The sequence below is a fragment of the Artemia sp. Qi Xiang Cuo genome, chromosome 7 (genome assembly GCF_049724085.1).
Source record: "Artemia sp. Qi Xiang Cuo chromosome 7, ASM4972408v1, whole genome shotgun sequence".
NCBI classification, from domain to species: Eukaryota; Metazoa; Arthropoda; class Branchiopoda; order Anostraca; family Artemiidae; genus Artemia; species Artemia sp. Qi Xiang Cuo.
This window is the reverse complement of record NC_142800.1, coordinates 36110563-36126073: the sequence shown is the minus strand read 5'-3', so window position 1 is coordinate 36126073 and position 15511 is coordinate 36110563. Positions and strand designations below refer to the sequence as shown.

Below are 15511 nucleotides of genomic sequence, written 5' to 3'. Positions count from 1 at the left end.
TTTCTACAGGATCAAACACAAATTTTCCCCCCATAAGTGAATTAAACGGGTCCCCAAAATTCGCAGTGTAAACAACTATTGCATTTAATATTGTGTTGGACAGCTGAAAGTCTAGAGAAGTCGTGAATTGGGCATTACCCCCCTCCCCCTCTTATATATTATCAACACTCCCTCCCCCACATTGTTCAACAATAGGGCTATGTGAATGCTCCTCTTCAGTTGTTTGAAGTGGATTCGTTAGGGTATCGGAGGCTAGAGGAGGAGGAGGGTTCCCCGTTACTTCGTTTGTAAAATCGTCTAAAATTTGCAATGTGTTTGGACTCAAGTCCCCCAGTTCAACTGCGCTATAATCTACATTAAAAAGAAAATCGTTTATAAACTCATCAATATTAAACGGTATTTGACTGTCAGGTAAAATGTTATCGTCCCATGTTAAATTGTTGGGGGACTCCACGTGTGCCTCCTCTCCTCCAACTGATGATGATGGTGACAAGGAATATGGTACCAATGGTCCAATCTATAAATGAAAAAAAGCTTATTTTCAAAGTGTTCAAATCACCCCTACTGTTTTTAAAATTTGGAATATTATTATTTAAATCGTGCTTAGTAGTAGTAGTAGTAGTAGTAGCAGTATGCACATAGTAGCATTTGGTTAATTCACTGTCCCCCCACAACTATCGATATTCTGAAAGTTTCAAAATATCAAACTTAATATATGATATTTACAATCTAAAACGCCGCTTTACATAAAATTGACAATTTGATTTTGTTCAAACAACTCCCCTCCTAATTTCCACTATTTAAACTCCCCCTCCGAGCCGGCCCAGCGCTTCCCGCAGTGCTTCCCGTAGCGCTTCCTCGGCCCGCAGCGCTTCCCGTGGTGCTTCTCGGGCTCATAGCGCTCCCCACCGGTTAGTATAAGATATTTACAATCTAAAACGCATGACATAGTAGGTTTTGATTTTGTTCAAACAATCCCTCCAAATAAAATTTCATATTAATATCCCATATCTGCTCTGAAAAAAAAACATGATTTGAAATGGATAGCCATCTCCTGTCATGATACACAACTCATTCCGATAGAAAGTTGTTTTTATAATATTTGTAGAGGCAAGATGAACCATTCGTTATATCGCAATAGAAATTACCTAACCTTATTATGACCGGGATATAGCGCATTTTTTGGCTTCACTAATCTAATTTAGCAGGGTGAATGCATGCACTTGACATGATTCAAAAGGGAGAACATTATATTTCCTTTTGGGGAGAAAAAATCCTTTAATATCTCTGAGATACACTTTTACTGTGTTCGAAAATGGTGAAAAGAAAAGGCCTAAAAAAGTTGGAAGAAATAGGTAGATATTTCTATAACTAGAGGTAAAAATGCTTACATTTGCAAATTCCGTCTGGGCTTGGGTTTCGGATGGATCTGACATAGCATGCTGGAGGGTAACCTCCTGACCTAGCGTTGATGGGGCAGCTATTAGAGGTCCAAGGAGAGCGGATGGGCAAGCGATGTCACAATCCAGCGCAGATTGGGCTGCGGCTTGGGCAGGCAACACTTGTTTAGGAAGCTTCGGCCAGCGACCATATTGTATGACTGTCGCCTTCGCAGGTGCCGCATTATTACCCCTTGCTCTCTTACTGGGAGACGGCGGGCATTCTTAACAATTTGCCTTTAAATAAGAGAAAAAAGTTAGTATCGAAATAATTTCCCCCTTTTTTACAGAAGGAAAATTAGTACCCCCTAACCATAATTTTGTCTAGAAAAGCATTTATCACTAAGAAAGCCCCCCCCCCCCCATACGCCAGCATTTTTAGTAAAGCAAAAAGCAAAAATATACTAAACTCAGAAATCAAATGGTATTTTGATTAATTAAAAAAGCTTATTCATAGACACCCCAACCTAACCTTACTTTTCATGCAAAGAAAACACTTTGTTTTCATTTTTAAATAATGGTAATAGAATTGAGGCATGTCCCCCTCCCCCCTTTCACCAATGTCCTAAATATATTGTTAGTAATTATTTTGGGAAATAATTCCGTTTCACTCCCCCAAAAATACAGGTTACGAATCCACAAGCTTTATAAACAGCAATCTCCTTTTTGCTTAAAACCGTTTTAATTTGACGGAAAAACAAACCATTTTGATCTAAGAAACCTTTTAATGGCGATATTAATGGCCTACAATAATGGCGATAGAATTGAGGCATGTCCCCCTCCCCCCCCTTTCACCAATGTCCTAAATATATTGTTAGTAATTATTTTTGGAAATAATCCCGTTTCACTCCTCCAAAAATACAGGTTACGAATCCACAAGCTTTATAAACAGCAATCTTCTTTTTGCTTAAAACCGTTTTAATTTGACGGAAAAACAAACCATTTTGATCTAAGAAACCTTTTACAGGAAGTGCTTTCAAAAGGGTGACAACTAATTTTAACCTCGCGCTAGAGAGCCTTATGTCAAAACTAGAGCGGCTTAATAACAACAGAGCGACGGATGTCTCAGTTAGAGAAAAGATTACAATACAGAAAAGCCAAAATTTATCGAAAAAGAGAATTATTTCTATTACGAGAATTATCGTTGTATAACAGTGGGGGATGGGTTAGGTTTATGTGGTAAAAAGAACATATTTTATGTTTTCTAGTGAGTATAAAGATAACATGGTGGTGTTTTCTACTGTGTGGGAGGGGACTTAGATATACTGGAGAGTGACCAAGGAAAATAATTTTATTTTGAAAATAAAAATTAAAAATGTACTCACATTGCTAATTGTGGCTGTCAAGGCTTCAACCTCATCAATAATATTTAGTGTTATATCCATTGTGTCACAATACTTTCTGATAATTTAATCACAATGCATGTCCGTTATATACGAAATCTCAAGGGTGAATTGTTATGTAACGGGGAAAACCATATGTAAGCATGTTTCTGATTGACTGAGAAAAGGGATGTATTCAAGTCTCTGATTGGCTGAGAAGGATGCATGTACTTCCGGTTTCCTATTCCTGGACACCTTGACATTCATCCCTATCGTGCACTTGACCAAATCAACAACAACGAATAAATCCCTCAGGCCTAAAGATCAAAGAAGCCATAATGTTTCTTAATTCCCCTTTCTTGAATCAGTAATTCCCCGCCGATTATTTAAATCGAGTTCTCAGGTTAGGTTAGCCTAAAGATCAAAGAAGCCATGTTTCTTTCTTAATTCCCCTTTCGTGAACCAATAATTACCCCTCCGAGTATTTAAATCAATTTATCAGGTTAGGCTAGACAAACATCAATGAAGCCATGTTTGTTTCTTAATTCCCCTTTCGTGAATCAATAATTCCCCTCGATTATATAAATCACCCCATTGTCATTACACCTGGACAAACAACAACAAATAAATCGACCTTGAAACATCCATCAAAGTGAGAAAAATCCTGTTTTTCCATTCTCACTGACAAAAACCATAAAACATCCATAAATTGCTGTACTCGTCGCTGTTTTTTCATTCTCACTGACAAAAACCATAAAACAGACATGAATTGATGTTGACATCCATGAAAAACAACAAATAAATTGACTAACACTCATAACCGCCCAAGAAACATCCATAAAAGTGAGAAAAATCATGTTTTTTCAAGTGAGAAAAACCATAAAAACATGCATAAATTATGTAAAAAAGTTGTAGGTGGCAGCAGGGTTGCCCGTCACGAGTAGCACCCTCCTTTCTACTAATGAAGATAAAGAAAAATCAGAGGGCAATCCTAGAGCCCTTTGTTATAAAAGTTATTCTCTTGTAAAAGTGTCAAGGCCGCTTAACTTATGAAAGTTTATGATTTTAAGCTATTTTCCGTTTTCACATGAATTAATTGTAAAACATATTATAAAACGCTTATTTTCTTGTTTTTTCTGTCTTCCTTAGTTTATTTATATTCCAGGTATATTTTAAAATGTCAGTAGTTATGTAGCTAGCCCCCCTCCCCTCTCCTTTCGAGCTGTCTCCCGTTTTCTCTTTTTATCTTGGTTCCTTGTATGGAACGTTACCCAATTAAATCATAGTTAGCTGTAAAAACCTATATAAAATATTTATAGCCCCCCGAGGTGTCTAGGTATACTTTAAATTTATGTAGGTGTACTCCACTGTAAAAATTCTTGCAGGGCCAGTAGAAGTTCTACTCGGCTGTAAGGCCCTTGATTTTTCCCTAGTGATTTTTAACCTTATTTTGTAAAAGTATGGACGTTCATTTCGTAACTAAAGCTTAGGGAAGATTGACCAATATTTTTCTAGGCAAAATTTTATTATTCTGTTGTCTTTAAGGACAGAAACTCCACCGTAAACTGTAATGAAGTATTAAGGGAAATTTCTGATTATTTGAAGAAGGTAATGATATTCATAAATTTAGCATGAAAAGTTAAGTTATTAAATTGCCTAACAGTTATCGTATTTAATAGAAACACCCATTGAAAAGCACATTTCAAAAAAGAGTTGAAAAAAATGTTAAATCTGTTTATAATCAACAGTAAAATAATTATATCACTAATTTGTTTCATTTTGTCAGGCTGACGAGAATTATACAGCATGGCAACGTTTCCTACCAACTGGCCCTATTGCACTGTTACCTGTAAGTAGCCAATCTAATCGTATTTAATGGAATGGAATAGTGGTCCCAACCTACTCCTCCTGCGTACTTTTAAAGCCCCATAGTTGTGGGGGTGCGTGGGTGGTTCATGTTATGCTACAATGTCGCGGCCGCTTTCTCCTTCAAATTGACTTATTAAAAAAATAAAACAAATATTTTTGTAAATTTTAGAAAAGAAGAACAAGGAAAATTCAATTTTTGGCTCCTTAAAATTATAAATTGCTTTTCTGGCAGAGCCTTAGGTCGCAAGAGGCTGTCATAGATGGGAAAAGACTTTTATCCCTAGAAAAGGGTCCTTTATGGGCTCAATATATATTTTTCCTCCTAATCTTATAGTTTTTATCCTTTTTTAGCACTCATTGTTACAGTTATTCTTATCAATGTAATTTTTTTTTGTAAATACTTAAAATCTGACACAAGGAACTTCAAAGCGAAGATTACATTAAAATTATAGCTTCTATAAATGGTTAATCTTAAGTAAATGCATGAAATGTATTTCTAAATAGTGGTTGTTTTGTCCGAGTGCAGTTAACTTTTAGGCACTTGTCAATATGCTGTTCGTGGATTGCGATTTTAGTCTCTTCCAAAGTTGGGAAAAATTTCCTGATCCACTGTTTCACATATATGTACTTAGGGATGGTCGCTGTCGCCCCTCCAGCACCCTTGATACGTAAATTCACCCATTTCAGTATAATTCTTTCTTTGGTTTTGTTTTTTCTATGTTGCATTTCTTATTGTTTCATTAACTTTAGATTGTATGTTTCTTTTATTGAGTAAAAATCGGACTTTGACATGTCTGGTGCATGTAATAGATGGTAAATAAAATCTATTTACCTATTTTATTATTCTTTTCTGTTTACCTATTTTATTTTACATGTTTTAAAATCTATTTTACCTATTTTAAATATGTTTTACCTATTTTATTCTATTTTACCTATTTTATTATTCCTATTCTATTTACCTATTTTAAAATCTATTTTAAAAAAAAAACCTTATTCGTCCATTGGGCTTTATAAGATTTAATTTGAAAATAATTCTGCCAGTTATAAATAGTCAGATAAAATCTCTCAAATTCGCTTCCTTGATGCTTCTTATTTCCAATGTCGTTTGTATCCTAAATGAGCGGAGCTTGTGATCGATGTTTTAGAATTAAATTTTACTTTATCCTGTGAATTTTATTACATTTAATCCTAAGAAAACTCTGCCAGTTAGAAATAGTCTGATAAAATCTCTCAAATTCGCTTTACTGATGCTTCTTATTTGCAATGTCGTTTGTATCCTAAAAGAGCAGAGCTTGTGATAGATGTTTTTGAATAAAATTTAGTTTTACCCTGTGAACCTCATTACATTTCATCCTAAGAAAACTCTGCCAGTTGGAAATAGTCTGAAAAATGTTGAGAATGTAGAAGAAGGGGAAGAAGAAAAGAAAATTTAGGATTTTCCTGTTTTTATTTTGAGTCGATTTTGTCTTTTAACTGTTAAGTGATTGGTTAAGGGGTTTTTATATATTCATTCCAGTCATATTTCGTTTTCAAAATGTTTCCTAGAGTGTGCACGTGTCGTGGGAAGCTCCTGTAATGTACAAAATATAGAGGACATTCAAATTTATGACGAAAGTCACAGATAAATAGAAGATATTAAGCTTTCGATGTTGTAATGCTAACAAGAAGTTCGTTGTCCTATCCTATGTATGTCGTGCGTTTTATGGAATAAACAAAAATAGAAGAAAAAAGAAAAATGCCAGCTGCATCCTGGACATTAAAGGCTGGACATTAAAAGGTGGACATTAAAGGTTCTATTAAAGGCTGGTATTACCAATATAATCGTATAAGATATATATAATCTCTATAAGAGATACAATATAAGAATATAAGACATATAATATATATCTTATATTATATCTCTTGTAAGAGATATAATATAAGAATATAATATTATGGTTACTGTTTCCACAAAAAATGGTCAATCTTTTTGCGGAAACATACAAATCTTCTTGTGAATTCATTTAAATTCAGCACAAAAAAATAATATAATTCTATTTTTACTCCTCTGTGGTCCAATTTTATATTTTTATTAACACGGAACAAGTGTTGCTCTTAATAAATGACATAACTGAAGAAGTTCTTTTCCATAAATGAAAACATAATTCATTTCCTTTTTACATTACATTACGGTTTACAGATTAGAAAAGCAAATTTCAGGATTCCATCAAAACCTTAAGGAACAAATAATTTAGCATTCACCTCAGATATGTGTTTTTGAAGCAATCGAGATCTATTGCTTCATTTTTATTTGACTATGTTGTTCTTGGTCTCCCTTCATAAAGCCTTTAAGCAATGAAGTCCCATGAGATTATCTAGGTATGCCGAATACAGATGACGCTTAGGATTACTTTAAAAAAATGGCATACTTTAAGACGGCAATATGTCTATACATGTGTGTTTTTTAGTCTGAAAAGATAATGGCAAAATTCACTTCTCTCTTCTTACTATTTAGCCAATAGATAAATAAACACCCAAACATATTATTCTGACATTAAGGATTTCTATGAAAAGTAAAAGGCTAGGCACACGTAGCTTATTTCAGGAACCGATTTCAGCAAGGGTGTATTCCACGTCGAATGATAATAATTAATTATGCTAAGAGGCGGGGCTTAGTGACGTTTTTCGGTGATTAATCATCATCAATTACGTTCTAGACAAGGAATGTACTAGGGCTTTAAAGTTTTAGAGCTCATGTTTAATAATTATCTTATATTAATCATAACTAAAGAAGATTAATCACCGAATAACGTCACTAAGCCTCTTTGCATCATTAATTATAATCATCGCATATAAAGTATCCCCTTGCTGAATTCGGTTCCCGAGAACAGTTACATGTGCTTAGCCCTTTACTTTTCATAGAAATCCTTAATGTCAGAATAATATGTTTGGGTGTTTATTTATCTATTGGCTAAATAGTAAGAAGAGAGAAGTGAATTTTGCCATTATCTTTTCAGACTAAAAAACACACATGTATAGACATATTGCCGTCTTAAAGTATGCCATTTTTTTAAAGTAATCCTAAGCGTCATCTGTATTCGGCATACCTAGATAATCTCATGGGACTTCATTGCTTAAAGGCTTTATGAAGGGAGACCAAGAACAACATAGTCAAATAAAAATGAAGCAATAGATCTCGATTGCTTCAAAAACACATATCTGAGGTGAATGCTAAATTATTTGTTCCTTAAGGTTTTGATGGAATCCTGAATTGCTTTTCTAATCTGTAAACCGTAATGTAATGTAAAAAGGAAATGAATTATGTTTTCATTTATGGAAAAGAACTTCTTCAGTTATGTCATTTATTAAGAGCAACACTTGTTCCGTGTTAATAAAAATATAAAATTGGACCACAGAGGAGTAAAAATAGAATTATATTATTTTTTTGTGCTGAATTTAAATGAATTCACAAGAAGATTTGTATGTTTCCGCAAAAAGATTGACCATTTTTTGTGGAAACAGTAACCATAATATTATATTCTTATATTATATCTCTTACAAGAGATATAATATAAGATATATATTATATGTCTTATATTCTTATATTGTATCTCTTATAGAGATTATATATATCTTATACGATTATATTGGTAATACCAGCCTTTAATAGAACCCATTACCTAAAATATTTTGTTGTTATAGCTGACAGAATCACTTAGTTCCTTGGTTTGGAGTACAACTCGATCCGAGGCAAAACGGCTCATGAATCAATCCAAAGAAGAATTTGTTCATAGCGTAAATCATGCATTTTTTGATGAAGGTTTGAAGCAATCCGGCCCTTCTTCTGCGGTACGTGAACTAACGCCCTTTTTAGAGCAGTTCATACCTTCATTTTTGTCAGAATCTACAAGAAGCTTCATGCAGCTGCCACCCAGTGTCACTAAAGTTGAAGGAACTAAATCGGCATATCCATTGGCGCTTGGGCATGCCAGCTCATATGCGGATAGAAGAGTAGTGCTCGTCGGGTAAGACATTTGCTATTTTGTGAAACTCAGAGTTAATATTTGACATACAGGAAGGAATAAGTGGGAAAAAATTGGAGAAGGATTAATAGTTTAAATGAGTCTTTTGAGCCTGCAAAGCTGTGTAGGCAACCTGGATATGCTTAACAGGGTATTGGAGAAATTCGATCTTTAATGAGACACATTCGGCCTAAAAAAAAAATAAGACAAAATTAATAAAAAAAATTAAGGAATCAAATTTGATTTTATTGACTCCTGACGTCTCTTTTTTTCAAGACAACAAAACAAAAATCTTTTTAATATGTGACCTTGACATGCATTTATTTAAGTAAAGATATTTTCAACAAAATATAGGACACAGTTTTTTTTAAAAGTAGCTTTTTGATGGTTTTAGACCGATGCCTCTTAATCGTCGGGCCCAAAATTATTGCTTTGCTGCAAGAAGTGGCATAAATAGACAGTATGCTACAACGCGATCTCTCTTGTTACACAAAAAGAATACTAGAAGTGTTAATTTGTAATTGAGTGATCCCTCTCCAGGTATCACTTGAATTAAAAAAAGAGAAAAAAAACATGGAGCTGTGACCGTCCGTCTCTGTAAAAATATCGTATTTATGCACATAGGGATTTGATATTTCCGTCATAGGGCTATCGGGTAGTGAATAATACACGGACAAACCACATTGGAATAATTTTCTGTTAAATAACTTGTATCCTCTAATCCCTGACCGACTTTAATTACGCATATCTTGTTACTCTTCCAGAAACCGCTGCGAATGGGTTATAAGAAATGATTGAGGGTGGCTCTGAGGTCTCGCGGTGCAGTGAGCTTGCTATCATATGCGTGAATTCGACATATACTGGCTTGTGGTTTATATATCTATTTTATCGTGTATAGATTCTTTTCCCGCAGTGACTTATAGCGCCAAAACTTTTAAACGGATTTAGAAAGCAAATTATTGTAGCCTCCCACCCCCAAGTCAAAAGTTTAAGTCCACCTGCCCCTCCCCCAATACGCCCTGAAGGTTTCAAATTGATCTACCTAGCTGTTTCCGAAATATTGCGGATTTGCTGTTTTGAAAGCTTGGATAAAGACAATGTCCCTTGATTAGTCTCTGTCTCCTAGCCCAAGTCATAATTTGAGGACCACTTGCACCTCCCCTCCAAAACTTGCTGAAAGTTTCAATATCCCTCAAGCCCTTCCTGAAATATCATATATAGCGAATTTTAAAAACTCCGGTGCTCATAACGTCGTTTGCTGTACGTAAGGACCAGAGCTGCTCCTAGGGTTGGTTGTGCCTGGGGGAAAATTAGTTACAGCGCCCCCTCACGACTCAAATATAAGCAAAAAAACGAATCAAATTGAAAATTGGACCAAACTTGGCAATTCCCCGGCCACGGCACCAGGATCGACTGCTTCAGTGCCCCCCCCCCTCCCTCCTAGGAACGTCTCTGATGCGCTTCATCATATATTATTATTATTCAGAGGAGCATTACGACTTGGGGTGGTTTGAACTTATGCTTAATGATTTGATTGGGCAATTTTTAAAAGCAATATCAGTTAGGAAAATGGTTTGAGGAATAATAACGATAGAACTGATATATTGAAATCACAGATTATGGGTCATTTTAAGAGTAAAATATAAATAATCTACCCATCATATCTGAAATACCGGATAGTTTTGACAGCAAATCCTTTGCTATTTTGATTCTTGATTACTGAAAGTAAATACCCGTAATAGATTCTTTTCATTTCCTATTTAAATTTTGCACACTTAGATTGACGAATTACATGTAATGGAAAAGAAATTAATAAGGAAAGTGATCTGTGGCTTCTGGCATAAAAAATGTCAGGTCTTTTGGAGTGTTTGTGTATGAGGATTATTTTAAGCAGACCTTAGTGATAGTACAGGCAAACTAGAGTTTGACCCCAAACAAATTTCAACATAAAATTTTTTTACACCATGTTTTAGAGAAAAAAAAGCTGAAGAACATATCCAAAGGTGCAAATTCTAGGTCGACGCAAAACTAGTTTTTTCTGCTTTTCGTGTTAATTTTTTCATTTTAAAAAAATGAACTGTCGGTAAATATTCGTTTTTCTGTATATGAAGTATCATCCCGGTGTAAAATGAAGAGCTGAGCCCGAAAAATAAAGCAAATTTGATGTACAATGTACCAGAAAAAAGTTTCATAACCATCAATATATGATTTTACCCTTCTCATCGTTGTGACCTCTTTTTCACCGTACTAACAGAAGGCAACTATTCTGACATAAAATGATGAGCTGAGCCCAAAAATCAAATTAACCTGATGTAATTTCTACTAGAAAATCAATTTCATATTCATCGATATGCACTTTTTTATTTTCATTTGACATGTTTCTTTTAGCACTTATTGTCCACCAATTCGTCGATTGTTGGTAAAAACAAATTGCAACAGAAATAATTTTTACACCATGTTGTAGAGGTAAAAAAAAGCTGAACAACGTATCCAAAGTTGCACATTCTAGGTCGACGCAAAACTTGTTTTTTTTTGCGTATCCTGTCAGTTTTCTCACTTTCCTAACAAAAAAAAAATTAAGTTCTGGTAATTGTTGGTTTTTCTTGAACTGAATTAATATTCCGATGTAAAAAGACGAGATGAGTGCGAAAATGGAGTCAAATTTGGTGTACGGTATATAAAAAAATTTCATAATCATCAATATGAGATTTGTACGCTTCTCGCCGTTGTGACCCCTATTTTTTTCTACCACACCATCTTTCGCTGGCTAAATTGTTGGTTTTGAGATCCAATAATTAGCTAGCCTGAATCTGATCGTTGCTGGCTCCATCACCTGATGGGTTGGCCTAAAAAAGGCGATTGCAAGATGTTTATTAAAACAAAAACATTAGAAAAGGGAAATCATCTACGAAACTAGTTTTCAGCGGCCGACATTTAAAATCCCTCTTAGAATAAACTATTATCAACACACTGACTAGTCTTCACAACTGATAAAATTATCAGATTAACTTCATGAACACTTGAAAGACAGAATCAAACTCCGAATAGTATTCACAACTTATTCTTTTAATTCAGATATCTAAGCTTCGATGTTCTCCTCATCGTTATAGCTTTCGATTCTTGGAGAGTTAGAGCATGCTATTCCTTTGCACGTTTTACATGGTACAGTGCAAGCTAAGCCGTTTTTAAAGCAGCTACATCTCGTTGAGCTACATTCCAGTTGACAGGAGCACCTCACTATTTTCTAAAACAGATAAAGGACTGGTAAGACGTCAGAAGTCAATGGATACAAGAAGTCATCTTTATTTTTCCATCCCCATTCCTCTACTTTAAGTTCAAAATCAGGAACTCTACTCCATACCTGAACTGTGTAGAAAACCCTGTAACTGTGGAATTTAGCCGCATCAGGAGTTGGTAGTAACTGTTCTGGGTGGACCAACGTGCTAGCAGTCACTTTCTTTTTAGAAACTCCCCTGTGGAATTTATTCAGATTTTCCCCTTTTGATGAGCCATATATCATGAGCAAAGCGTCTTCTCCTGCAACCCTTGCTTCCTCCTTTGAAGGTGACTTCAGCATGAAAGCTGTAGCTGATATACGAAAATCGGCATCTATCATTAGCTTCTTCAGAGCAAGGCCTTTTCCCACACTGTGAATCTGTGAAGTAGTCACAGCCTAAGATGGCGTGAGGCAAAAAGAATCAGATGGCATGTTTCTTGGCCCAATTTCTCTTTCAATTTGTGAATATCCCTTATTTGGGGAGCTTTGTTCGACTTTGGCTCAGGTGCAAAGAATAGTTTCTTGCTTGATAGGTCACCATGATAAACACAATAGAACCAAAAGATCAATATCATCTCCAATGACGGCAGTGTCGTAATACCGGGAAGAATCAACAGCAGCTTGCACAATTGGGGCATCTGCATCAATTGGTGCCTAGACTACGACGAAGCCCTTTGATCGGAGATAAACAGCCAACGCGCAGATAAACCTGACCTTGTTTTTCTTGCAGGAAGAGAACTCATCCTTTTTTACCTTCTGCTGTATATCTGATATGAAGAAGATCTCACGGCCAATTATACTACTTCTCTCCGACTGGGCCATATCCTTTGTGGTAGCTCCGCCATCGTAGCCGTCAAACACAATAGTGGCAGATGGATAATTTAAGGTCACGTAAGTAGCATAATGGTCAATGATTTTGGAGTATCGTTCTTTTTGGCCCATGGAATTCTGTGCAGAAGAGCTCCACTGTCGATGATATATCAAATGCCTTTCGGAAGGGGACTAGAGCGCTCCTCAAGATCGCAAGCCTGTGCTATAGCCTTGGAAAACTCTGGCTTGTTCGGAGACCGGAGCATGCAAGAACTGTCAAAAAGTGATGCCGGTTAGGATACAAAGTTAGTGTTGAAAGTACTCAGATTCCGTGAGATTGATCCTCTTTGCTAGCGTTATGAATCTTTGAAAATACAGAGTGGGGTCCAGTCTTTTGCAATCTCCACCTGGATTCTGCTTTGTAGTAATTTGAACTGCCTGTTGTTTTCGTGAAACACAAAATCAGCGACCAGCTTTCCAGATATGGAGTCAATGATTTTTAGGCCTAAATCTCTAGGAGAATCAACGTCAGACCGTTGGTGATGTTTCTTAGTTGAAGATCCCCATTAAATGGTGATCCTTTTTCTAGGAAATTGATAACGATGTGGATGTTTTTACAATCTCTTAACTGCCTCGGCTCGGACGTTTCCTTATGTCGTTCACTAGTACCATAGAAAACCTGTGACATACCCTCCATCGGAAGATTTAGTGCAGAACAGACTGGTCAAGACAGAACCCATAATGACCTTTGAACCTTTTTCATACCACTTCCATCGGTAAGGCCACCAGCCGTTATGAAACAGCGCATGAGCTCCTGCTCACTGACAAGATCCGTGGACAGCCCAGCCCAGAATCTATCAGAACGTCTGATCACATGCATCCCATTCTGGAAGGCTTGATAAATAGAAGAATGGGTTTCTTGGAGCTTGACCATTCACAGGATGTAAAGCTGGCAGGATTTTGTGTAACTGCTTTGCCCAGATGCCACAAGATAAGGTAGCATGTCAGAGGTGGATTTTGAGTGGAGATCCTATGACCCAGATCGATTAGGATCGTTAACGTTAAGGGTCATATGTTAGAACAAGATACTTTTCAAGGCGCGATTATCTTCTCAGTAGATCTTTCTATGAAAAGAAAAAAGATAAAACAGTTCTTTGATATAAATTTCCAAGAATTTTACTACGTACGGTTGGATACATTAGTTTACCGTTACAGACTGTAGATCTTTGGTTGAAATGATGACACAAACAAAAATGATCTCTTACCTTTAAATATCAAGTCAATGGGAAAAAAGAACATTCGCGGGTGAAAATTTTTTAGCTTGTTAGGTGGCAGATACATTGAATGACTTTTTTGTATCTATAGATGGCAAGATATCAAACACGGGTTATCAAACGTGACTTAATAAATGATTACCCGGGGTAATTTTCAATTGTGATTTTTTAGCTTACGGCTTTATCCGTAAAGTCACTTGGACCAAGCTTGGGACGAAATGTTGATATTATTTATTGCATACGAAGGCCATGAAAGTGGTATAGCTGCCTTCTGTACGTTAACTGATCTTCTAAACGAGCCAACCATAATTCATCAGCCCACTTATTTTTTTTTTTTTTTATTTTTTTTTTTTTTACCAATAATGGACAAATTGGTGGACAATAAGTGCTGAAAGAAACATGTAAAATGAAAATGAAAAAAAAGTGCATATTGAAGAACATAAAACAGGTTTTCTAGTAGACCTTACATTAGGTTAATTTGATTTTCGGGATCAGCTCAACATTTTACGTCCGAACAGTTGTCTTCTGATAGTATGGCGAAAAAAATGTCATAACGATGAGAAGGCTAAAATAACATATTGATGATTATGAAACCTTTCTGGCATATTGTACATCAAATTTGCTATCATTTTCGGGTTCAGCTCTTTATTTTACATCAGGATGGTACTTCATTGACAGGAAAACGAACATTTACTGATAGTTCATTTTTTTTTTTTTAGGAAAAACTGAAAGAATTGACACGTAAAGCAAAAGAAAATTAGTTTTGCGTCGACCTAGAATGTGCAACTTTGGATATGTCGTTAAGCTTTTTTTTTCTCTACAATATGGTATAAAAATCATTTCTTTTGCAATTTGGTTTGGGTCGGACCCATTCTTTTGGCTAGTTTGCCTGTACTATAAGGAGTTGGATCATATTACCTTTTTAAGAAATAAATTTGGTATAAAAGGGCTAATATATCTTTTGTCGTTTTGGTACATGGATTCAGATTTTAGGGAGAATTTTCTTACGTACAAAGTTAAACGTTCCCAGTTAATTATTTGAGGCTTTTAATATTTGTAATTTATTCATTTGTCTTCTAAACAACTTGATTGGTACCTCATTGTATTTCTGACGACTATTGCTTTCTCTCTAAATCTTCAGACTAGTAACATGTAACACAAGTGAATGTTAAGCTAAAATCGAACGCAGAAGCTAACGAGAAACTGAAGAGTGAATTGATACTGGTTCGCCAAAATTTACAGTCAGCCACGCTTAGAGCTGACCGTTTAAAGGATGAGTTGCGGCGCAGCAATGTTATAATCTACAACTTTGAGGCGGTGGATCCGAGAAGGTATACCCTTAGTGAAGAGATTAGGAAGGTTTTGAACGACGTAATTCCCATTTTGCGCCTCACCCGCAGTGATGTAAGAGACTCTTTCCAATTGAAGGCGGGTCCTATTGTGCTAAAGCTGAATTCGATGGACGTAAGAAATATGATTTTAAGGGGAAATGCACTTCTACGAGAATATGGACTTTCTG

General features: G+C 35.7%; 1 protein-coding gene across 1 annotated transcript in view; it reads left to right on the top strand.

The window, feature by feature from the left end:
• Positions 1-4545: 4545 nt before the first annotated feature.
• Positions 4546-15511, top strand: part of LOC148950216 (ubiquinone biosynthesis monooxygenase COQ6, mitochondrial-like) — a 26307-nt gene continuing 15341 nt past the window's right edge. The window contains exons 1-2 of the mRNA XM_089092245.1: positions 4546-4610; positions 8312-8634. Coding sequence (XP_088948371.1) covers positions 8372-8634 — 263 coding nt within the window. The 5' untranslated portion in view covers positions 4546-4610; positions 8312-8371. The remainder of the gene's footprint in view (positions 4611-8311; positions 8635-15511) is intronic.